The 11332-nt window shown below is 35.6% G+C and overlaps 1 protein-coding gene across 1 annotated transcript in view; it reads left to right on the top strand.

Annotated features, from left to right (window-relative positions):
• The window catches only part of LOC109838651 (replication factor C subunit 2), a 13295-nt gene extending 1963 nt beyond the window's left edge, over nt 1-11332 (top strand). Inside the window, exons 5-7 of the mRNA XM_020407076.1 lie at nt 10554-10682; nt 10761-10955; nt 11052-11332. Coding sequence (XP_020262665.1) covers nt 10554-10682; nt 10761-10955; nt 11052-11162 — 435 coding nt within the window. The 3' untranslated portion in view covers nt 11163-11332. The remainder of the gene's footprint in view (nt 1-10553; nt 10683-10760; nt 10956-11051) is intronic.

Here is an 11332-nt window from a genome sequence, read left to right as displayed (position 1 = left end):
AAAAATTGGGGTGGAACCTAGGTAAGAGAATGCCGTTACCTTTCAGTCTCTTCTCCCCTATTTTTCCCTTAACTTTCCTTACCCCCTCGCCCAAGAAATCCAAACATGCCCTAGAGGTACAAAGTATTGGTAATAATAGATGGGTTGATATGTTTTGGCACTGAATATAAATGTTTCTTTGGTAGACTATTTCATCTTTGTTTTGATGCTACTTTCTACTTTCTCGAGGCTGCAACTATCCGTTAACATTATAACTTTAGGGACTCTAAGGAAGCTCTTTGCTTATGTGTCCAATGTTGTTTATGAGACTACAATATGCCAATAGCGTACTAATATCTAATTCCTTTAAATTATGTAATATTATCTTATCTAATCATTTACTTTTGACATTTATCTTGGTGTACAATGTTGAATATGTGAGCATTCATGAAATAACATGTTTCAGAGGTGTCAAGAGATTAAAGTGTCACTGATTTGTTGTTACTTGCGCGCCTCTTTCCTTTACTGAATATGCAGCTTATGTTGATCTAGTTCGTTGCAATATTTCCATCTACTATTTATTTTCTGTTAAATGGAAAATAACATGTATTAGAGTTCAAATGATGTTGTGCAATTCTTGCTCAGTTTTTTCCCCAACATCTGTTGTAAAAAGTAGTCCTCAAGTCTTTATATGCCAACAACCATAAACTTGTACAAGCAAACAGGGGCGGAGCGAGGGGCTCACATGCCCTCTTCCCAAGCTCCTAGTATTATGCATCCATTTTTAGTAAATAATATAGTTGAACTGATTGTCCATTCTTTGAACAAAATTATTGCTTGCATGTCCAATGTATTTAAGGTAGAAGTACACCTAAATTAGAGAATGAGACCCTTGCAATATTTGTAAAAATATTTAGAAAGCTAGCTACGCTACACTTAGCTCTAGCTAACATTTCTTAAATTGAATAAAGGAATGTTAAGCCTACTCCAAACGTAATTGAACTATTAAGATAAAAAGGTTATAAAATGAGTTTGCATAGAAAAAAAGAGTATGTTTGATATTAGTCCTTTAAATCTTTAACATTTTAAAATTAATCCCTTAATGATTTGAAGAATTAATTTCAAAATCTTAATATATAAGGGACTAATATCTTTAAAAAAATCCCTAAATTTTGTGTTCTTTTACTTGTATATCCCCCACATATAATACTTGCAAATTTACCTCCTAAATCTAAATACTCGCTAATTTGATATTTTTGATATTATAATGATGCAATCAGCAATTATTGATATTGATGTTTTTGATACTATTAGTAATTAATGAAATTATACAACGATTTCAGAAAGTAACAAATTATCCTGGTAAATGTAAATGTCATTTTCGAGTTTTGGGTTAGTATATTTTTAGGATATAGATATATCAATTTTGACTATACTTTTAGAGTTGGTTGTACTCAATTTATTTTTGGTAAACAATCATTTCATACATAGTATTTAGTTGAGTCTTTTGAGTTTGAGACCCTATCCTTTCTCTTCAAAACAAATCTGGATATTATCAATTGTAACAATTGATATAATTGTTTTAGAATTTCTTAAAACAAGAAATAAGAGTGCCCCTCAAGATTTAATTTCTGGCTACGTCACTATTGGCAAAAGACCCTATTTCAATCATCTAGAAACTTTTAGCATGTTTTTCCTTTTCTGCACATGCTCCCTTGAACCCTCTGATTGATTTATATGCTACTAAAGTTTATCAAGTCAACTTGATGCTTTAAGATTTCTTTCTTTGTGTCTACGAAGCTTTTGGGAATGAGAGAATTTTTAGAACTGTGGATTATAGTCCACTTGGATTATAATCCACTTGGATTAGGATTGTAATCTATTTGTGGATAATATTGTCAAAATGACCAAAAAAATATAAGATTGGCGGTGAGTTATTAAACGAGGTATGGGGTTTCATGAAACCATGAGGTGTATAATTGTCTTTTACTTGGTCAAACCACATAGATTATAATGCATCAAAAAATAGCCTAGGGCACCACTGATTATTTTTTGGTAGATTATAATAAAAAATAATCTACTTGCCAAAACATCCAAAAGTGGATTATGATTCATCGTTATGGATTATAATCTAGTTTGACCACTTGCTAAACATTGCCCTGAGATGCAATATTCAAAAACACGGTTTTAATATGTGTGCGGTCTGGGAGCACTTAGCTATTAATTAGATTATGCGCCGATTAATCTAATTATGTGGAATCATATTAGAAGCTTTGACTAATATGTTTTGTCGGAGAGCTTAAAGGGGAATGTCGGAGAGCTTCAAGGTGATCATTAAGAGCTTGTAAGAAGAGCATCAAAGATCGTATATTTTTCTAGTGAGTTTTAACGAGCGATGCGAGGTGGAGCAAGCCTCAATGAAGGCAGATATTTGTCACAACCACTGGTTTCAAACAAGAAAGAATAGAAAGAGAAGTAATGGAACTTTGGAAAAACTTTAGGATTAGAGTTTTTTTATACTTTAGTAGTCGAGTCAGGTTTGGGGTAAACGGGTTTACAAGATTTAAAAGAAATGTCTCTGCATTAAAAAAAATTTGCGTGCGCTTACTGAACACATGCCCAATTACCACATAGTGGAGCGTTTTTTTTGCTAATTAAATTAGTTCTAACCCGATTACGCATAGGCGGCTGCTTAATCCGCATTTTAGAACACTGCCGATTAATCAAATTATGTGGAATTATGCATTTTTGAATTTTTAATATATATTTATTAATTTTTATATGTTAAAATATATAAAATTCATGAGAAATAGAAATTATACTTAGAAGCTTTGACTAATATGTTTTGCCGAAGAACTTAGAGGGGAATGTCGGAGAGCTTCAAGGTGATTGTTCGAGGTGGAGCAAGTGTTGATGAAGGCAGATATTTGTCGCAGTCACTGGGTTCAAACAAGAAAGAATAGAAAGAGGAGTAATAGAACTTTGGGAAAACTTTAGGGTTAAGGGTTTTTTTTATAACTTTAGTAGTCGAGTCAGGTTTGGGGTAAACGTGTTTAAAAGATTTAAAAGAAATGTGTTCGCATTAAAAAATTATGTGTGTGCTTACTGAACACACGTCCGATTACTACATAGTGGAGTGTTTTTTTGCTAATTAAAGCGGTTCCAACCTGCTTACGCATAAGCGGACGCTTAATCCACATTTTAGAACATTGTTGAGACACATTTGTGCATCCCATCAAACTCTTAGAAAAAATCACATAGAAATTAATAGTTTTCTAGTTGTAAGTTCTGTCATATTTATGTATGTGCATATAATTATGAAAAACGTTGAAATTTTTACTTTTTTCACCAAGTAGTAGCAGCAATTTCTTTACATAGATTAGTAATCATGTGCATGCAACATGGTTTAGCATAAGTTAAAAAGATTTATCTTTCAAGCAATCATCATCATCTTTGCTTATTTTATGAGTTCCTTTTTTTTACTTCTGTTATGTCAGGGTGGATGGTCTGTTCCATAGAACGTCTTGACATGTGAAAACGTTCTGGAAGGACTGACTAAAGTTTTTACAATTGGTTCTCAACGTGGCATTGACCATCAAGTTGGTATTACAGTCTAAGGTTAATGAAATTTTTTAGGAAGACTGCTTCTATAATAAAACCTTGATGTTACTTCATGGGTATGTCAAACTACTTTTTAAGTTATGCGATTTACTTTTATGAAATCATTTATGTTTATTCTGATTGACTTAAGTTGAAGATCTGACAAAAATCAAATTATTAGAAAAATAGTTTTGCTATTGAAACTGAAGTTAATGATGTGAGAGATTTCTCACGTCATTTATTAATGAATCTGTCAATATCAAATATTGGTCGATATACGATTATGATGTTCATATCATCCCAATTTCAAGAGAAAACTATTCCTTACACATTCTCCAATATGTGATGGAGATGTTTTAAGGGACACTTCTTTGTCATGTGAGGCAATTGGCCAACATTCAAATTCACGTACATGATCATAGCATCATTAGGCTTTCATGTGTCTGGCATGTTTTAGAATTGAGATTGAATCTCATCTCTTTAGGAACCTTAGATTGCTAAAGGTTCAATCACAAGGCAAATAGTGGTGGGAATTTCCAAATGTTCTTATATCAAGTTTAAGATGATAGATTTGCGCATCCTTGAATGGAGCATTTAGGAGAGTGGTGATCTGGAGAAAGGAGTTTAGGAGAGAGCTTAGAAGAGGTGATGACTGTCTCCCAATTGTCTGGTGACGTTATTATCGAAAAGGCAATAAGCAAGGTAATATTTCTCGCTTCTCTTATGTCGTGTGCGTATGAGAAGTCTTTTCCATTCCCTCGCCCATCAATCATTCTCTGCCCTTTTCTCAGAAGCCACCCTCTTCTTAGATAAATTGTCTGATATTCTCAAGCAACGAAATCCTTTTAGAGTAGGGCTTGCATTCAGAGGGCAAGAATGAGAGGTATAACCAATATTTCTGCATTTCAAATAAAGAAAAACTCCAATTTCTCTCTTCACTGTGTGTCCTGGATCTTCACAGTGAAAACACTTGACTTTGAACTTTTGATTTTTTTAAACATTAGTTCACCCTTATTCTTGGAAATCCTCTTCTTATTCACAAGTTGGATCCTCCCCTCATTTGGATTAAGCGAGATTTCTTTTGATTCTCTAGCAAAGGCAAAATGCTCTTTTGCAAACTACTAAACGACGAGTAGATTGGAGAATTGGACCGAAATACTCGTACGTATTTGAGATAGGGGGGAGCAGGAGAGGTTACCTTGGTTACTACTTTTTCGATAGTAATTCCACCATGAATGTTAAGGTGACGCTTGAGAGACAGAGCCGCTGCCTCTTCTAAGCTCCTTCTTAATCGTCTTTCTTGAAATGGAGTTGGTTCTAGTTTTTGCTTGTTGTTCAGATGCTTATTATCCTTACTAATATCTAGTTAACTTTAAGGCCTAACTGCCTAGTATTGAATATCATTAATTAAAAATTATGATTGTGGGGATAACTTAAAATCTAAGCCAGGATAGACAAGCCAAAGAATTGCCCAAAATGATCCAAATTGGTTTGATCTTGTTCGCTTCGAGTTATTACTCTTAAGTTTAGTTTGTGAAATTAAAACAAAAGTGAGCAAACCGATTGCCTTAGCTTGGTTAAAGGCTCTCTCTTTCTTCAAAACAATCAAGATCTCTTCTTTAAGTTCTAGACCAATTCCTTGTAAACAAAGTGTTAACTTTCCAAAGATCAAGCGAGAAATAGCATTGTCAATTCCATAATTGGGGAAATTTTCATGTCTTCTTCTAATTCTTTTTTGAGTCGAGTTTTAACTCCTCGCATGCTTGTTTTCCCAACTAATGTTGAAAAGAAAGGGTTATGTAATTGCGTTATAATGCGTTTTATAACTTAACGCGAGGTATATGTTACATAATTCAGGGATATAACTTATACTAGGGTTGGGCGTGGGCCGAATCGACCCACGAGCTGACCTGGCCTAACCTGTCATGGGTCACAACCTGACCTAGCCTATAGTGGGCCGGGTCCGATTCGGCCCATGATATACCGGGATCACCAGTTAGGTCGGGTCCAGCTCCAAACCCGGGATCAGAGAAATAGGCCCGGCCCACACGCGACCTGGCCCAGCCCGACCCGTTCCGATCCATGATATTGTTTTAGTTGGACTAGTTATTCTTTTAGTCATTTAGGTCTGCAACTAGCTTTTTCTTTAGTCTTTTGAGCCTGTAGCTAGCTGCTAACAAAGCCAAAAGGCTATAGGTATTTGGCTCATGGGCCTTTTAGCCCACTGAGAAACAAAATAGCAATATTTAAGCTTGCTTCTGTCTACTTGGAAGAATTAAAAAGTTTAATACTAGTTTAAAAATAGTTTAATACAAATTTAAATTACAAAAAAATAAATTAGAAATAATTTTATAATTGTAAATACAAGTTTAATATAATTATAAAGATAAAACATAGGAAAAAGTATGGATGAAAAACTCATGGGCCGGCTCACGAGCCCTAGGCTGGTTGTGGGTCGGACTGGGTCCAGTGCTAGACCTGGGACCAGAGAAATAGACCCGACCCACTCTGACCTGGTCGTGCCTAGATTAGCCCAGTGTTGTAAATAGCGGCCAATAGCGCGCCTATAGCGGCGCGAATAGCGGTCGCGACCCTTCAACGCTACGCGTAGGGGTTTCGCGGCTGGCTTAAGCGGGAAAATTTGCTATTCATTCGAATAGCGCGTAAAAGCGGATTTTAGCGGGTTAAAAGCGGGTTTTCACGGTTAAAAGCGGATTTTCGCGGTTTAAAGCGGATTTTCGGGTTAAAAGCGGCTAAACCCGCTATCACACATTATGATGCTATATTTCTTGAATTTCTTCATAGTTTCATTCATACAACAAGCCTACTAATTGTTATTTACTGATAATACAAGAAATTTACAACTAATTGAATTTTTAGATTTTTTTATGAATTTTCTTATTATTTAGGATATTTAAATATATTTAAATTTGATTACTATTTGACTGTACCCAGTAGGCCGGGTCACGGGCCTAAACCAGCCCAACCCGCACCCACCCCTAACTCATACACAATATAACACATTATTATTTGAAAAAACACAAACAAGGGTTTAAACGCGTTACTTTCATGACCCAAAATAACCTAAGTTAGATGCATTTGATTTTTTGGAAACGTAGATTTGATATCCACCATCCATTTTATACAAAAACTCATCCCTCTCTCACCCAAACTCCCTCGCACCTAATTCGCTGGTAGCCGCCTCCCCAAAACCCTAATTTCCTCTCACCCGACTCTCTGGTCTTTATTCGCTGCCTCCACCTTCGACGACGATGAGATCTCTCCCTCCTCCACCTCAATGAAGGAATCTCTCACTTCTCCACCTCGACGAACAGCTCTCTCAATCCCTTCATCCATCCTCGACGAAATCTCTCTCCCGCCTCAACCTTCGACGAAAGCTCTCTCCTGCCTCAACCTTCGACGAAAGCTCTCTCCCGCCTCAACCTTCGACAAAATCTCTCTCCCTCCTTGGCGATGAAATCATGTCGAGCACCTATCTCCACCATCAAGTTAATTTAGCTCCTTTTGAGTCTCAGACATTTCCCTTTCGAACCTAAACAGTGGCCCATCTCTCTCAAACTCCATCTTCCTCAGCTTGCACAATCATTCACCCATCTCCATTATCAAGTTAATTAAGTTTTATTGCTTAGATTTTGATTGATTATAAGGTTAATTAGGCTTAATTTCATGAAATTCAGTTTGCATTTTGCAATCACTATGTGTGTTAGATTTTTACTGTTTGATAATCATGCTTGGTCTTGGTTTATGTTGTGAACTTAAATTAAGAATTAGGATATATTTGATCATTTGATGATGCCTTTTGGAATGATTTTTAGTCATATATGATTAATTTTTGTTAAGAAATTGTGATATTATATTTCTATATTTGACAATTGTGATGTTATGTTTGAAAAGTTTGATTCTAAGTATTAAAGTTTTTACGAATTGTTAGTATTTATAAAATATCTAAATAATTAGTAAACAATATAACCTACGTTATGCGTTACGTTTTTTTGCATTTTTTTCCTTAACCCTTAACAGGAGGTAAGCGTTACGTAACCTATTTTCGTTAATTTCAACATTGGTCCCAACATATTCTTCTGGGTATTGTTGCTCAGACGCTCAACAACTATTTGAGTGTCCTACAAACTCTAGGTTAAAGTAAATCCCTTATCACAATAATCTAGATAACAATCATGATGAATAATTTCAAATTTGTATTCCCATTAATAAAGAATTACATTCCTCTAGATTCACCTATCTCAGATTTCTCCTACTGGTGGTCGTGAAAGCCAGACAGTGAAATGGAATTATTTTCATTGTGGAAATTGAGTCACTTCTTTGGGTTTACCTCTCCCTTACTATTATGAGTTCAAATGAAATCTCCCAGGTGGAGGAAGTTATTTGAAGCTCTTCGTGAAGTATATGCAGTAAAAATTAATGTTATGTGCTGAGATACACCTTTGTAAACTAGAGGTGTTACTTAAGAGTCATAGAGAAACCTTACTCTGCTTGGGGGCTTTCAGCTTTAAATTTGAGGCACATTAAACTAGAAAAGCAGGTACATTTCTTATTAGGTGTTGCCGCTACAAAGGCTTATTCAACTCAAAATTGTTGTAATTATAACAAGTTAGCAAAATGGAATGGCCATAATCCAATTGAAGAGCCAAAAAAAGAGTTCTGTTTTGTTGGATTTGTAACTTGGTCCTTAGAAGGAAGGAGGGTTTACCGAAAACTTTCGAAGTTAGATTTTTCAGTAGTATGTCTTTTTGCTGGTCATAAATCATCAAATTGGTTGATGTAGCAAACTTTCATTATGATTAAACAAATTGAAATTGGAAATAGTCGATTCCCATCTCTTTTGGTACAAATTTGGTACCACTTATTTATATTTGCTGTTCATACCTTAGCTGTGTAGCACCCAAAAATTACTTTTAGGCTTTTTGCACCTTGATGACTGAAGCATACCCATTTCCTCTATTAACTCATGTCTACAGTTCTCATCTCTTCCACTCGAATATTTCACTAACTTTAGGGATAACATGTGTTTTTGTATTAAGCCTAGTAAATAACAGGCAGATACTTGTTAAACTGCTCTAAAAATGCTCATAATTTCGCAGTTTTGTTTTGGCTGCTTAGACATATAAACACGCTTATATATTGGTGAATGAATTCTGCACAAGCATACATAATACAACCTCAATGGCATAGTTCTTAGGACGTCTGATGAAAATTGCTCAAGGAAGTTCAAAGGGAAGTGATACAGTATAAACTGTACTGTAATTGGAAAAATGTGATTCCTGTTCTACAGCTCCAGTAGTGCTTCTATACAATCTTTATGATTTTTCAAGGAAAAAGAGGTGCTAAGAAGCTTGAAGGGTCATAGAAAAATGATTTTATCGCACTTGCACTACTTATAAATTGTAAGAGATAACTCAATTAGCACCATAAGGTGTCACATATGTTACTAGTTGAAGAATAAAGAATTATTTTGTACTTTTTATTTACTATCTTAATTACCCTTTTATGTTGGTGTTGAAGAGGAAGGGGTGGTGATGAAGTGTTGAAGATGAAGGGGTGTTGATGAAGTGTTGATGGGCTTACATGGTCCAATGGACTAAGTTTATGGTTATACGAGGAAATGAGTACGAATTTATTTCTTACCTCGATGTGCAATATAGAACAGATCTCTATTATTTCTATACTGTAAGTAGTTCTATAGCTTTTCATTGTCGTGGTGTGTCATGTTGTGTTCATGTGAGCATATCTATGTCCGTGTTTTTTTCACTAAAACATCATGTCTTAAGTTGCTTCCTGTAGGAGTCTGTTTTTTGTGACTTGTTCAGAAAGAAAGTGGTCTCAGTATGTGGTTCTCATATCAAGACATTGAAATTGTCTAATTACAAGTTTAGCTCAGTACCATATGATCTGAACTTCAGATCCAGTTATCCGAGTTGCTTGTCCATGTATGGAGTTTTCTTCCCAACAAATGTGGTTTCTCTCTTTTCTAGGGTATTGCTATTTGCTTTAAAATCTTAGGAACCAAAAATTCATTTCTGAACTGACATGAGCAAGGTTAAATTAGATTTGTTAGATGATTGATAGAAAATGGAAAATTCATGATATCTTTGGGAAGCATCACATCACTTTTCCTTACATATACTGTATAGGGAAATAAATGATTAAATGTTGCCATGAGCTTTTGTTTTTTATAGACAATGTAGATCAAAAACTGACTTTTGATACTACCCCAAGGATCTGAGGCCTTTGTGGGACTTGAAATCTATGGCCTGTGGATCATTACTCAACATAGGCTATACTCAGGGTGTTCAGTTGGTAGACATTGAGACCCTAAGGTTCTTGATACCAGATGCTTGTCTTTGTACTTGTTCATTCTAGTTACAATATCAATTGTCAAATGCCAGTTTATTTGGTATATTCTGGGTATGTTCATTCTGTTTATCATGACTAGCACTAATCCAGAAACGTGATTTGGTTGGTGAACGTGGAAAAGAGAGAAAAGAAAGAAAATGAATCTACTAACAATCCTCTACCTATAAATTAGTAATCAAAATCTATAGATTCTGTCAAGTGTCCTTTCAAGATACGATTTGTCATTCTGCTGAAGGGAGATTGACTAGTAAAATGTCACACTTCTTTACTACGTACTCATGTAAACTATCTTTATGTGGAGATGTAATGGTATCCATAAGCTGCTCTGCAATGCTAATTCAGAATTGAAGATATTTTAAAGTGCTTCAGAGTGATATCTTTGACAGACTGTGGAGCTCTGAGAATTTTCTTTTCTGGCTCTGATGCTGTATGTGTTTGTGGTTTAGCCTAGATATATTTAGCTTATAATTTTAAATATTTGACAAGTGAAGGTGGTAGTCCTCGGGGGCACCCTACCTATACAAGATTCTGTACGCATTCAATTGTCACTTACGTTCTTCTCATTTCTTCACTATTCATAGGTTCCCTATGTGCCGGAAGGCCTTGAGGCCATAATATTCACAGCTGACGGCGATATGAGGCAGGCTTTGAACAACTTGCAAGCGACATTCAGTGGGTTTTGCTTCGTCAATCAAGAGAACGTGTTCAAGGTTGGAATGTAAAGCTGGCAACTCCCTTCTATCCTCAACTTCATCAAATTTTACCAAGTATTGTTTTCTTGCATTTAGGTCTGTGACCAGCCTCACCCTTTGCATGTTAAAAATATGGTCCGAAATGTACTTGAAGGAAAATTCGATGATGCCTGTGCTGGACTGAAGCAACTTTATGACTTAGGTTATTCGCCTACTGACATAATCACTACTCTCTTTCGAATTATCAAAAACTATGACATGGCTGAGTATCTGAAGCTGGAATTCCTCAAGGTGACTGGTCAATTAAGTATTTTGTTCAAAAGTGTCATCTTATGACCAACGGCTGATATTTTGAGGTATTCACTGCATTCATTTATCTGATTACAGGAAACAGGATTTGCCCACATGAGAATTTGTGATGGAGTTGGCTCGCTTCTTCAACTCTCAGGTCTTTTGGCCAAGCTAGCTATAGTCAGGGAAACAGCAAAGGCTCCATAAATAGTTTTTTCATCTGTGCTTCGTTGTTTATCCCTGTGAATTTGAGGTGCTGAATTTCTCACACATCAGTAGTAGGAGTTCTAGTACATTTAGTTCAAGTTATTTGTGTCCTTGTGCAGACTTCTGAGTGCATGCTTTGCTAAATATTATCTTTAGAAGTTCCTCAAATA

Source organism: Asparagus officinalis, chromosome 4 (genome assembly GCF_001876935.1).
Source record: "Asparagus officinalis chromosome 4, Aspof.V1, whole genome shotgun sequence".
Lineage (NCBI taxonomy): Eukaryota > Viridiplantae > Streptophyta > Magnoliopsida > Asparagales > Asparagaceae > Asparagus > Asparagus officinalis.
Note: the sequence above shows the minus strand (reverse complement) of the source record. Positions and strands in the feature narration are given on the sequence as shown.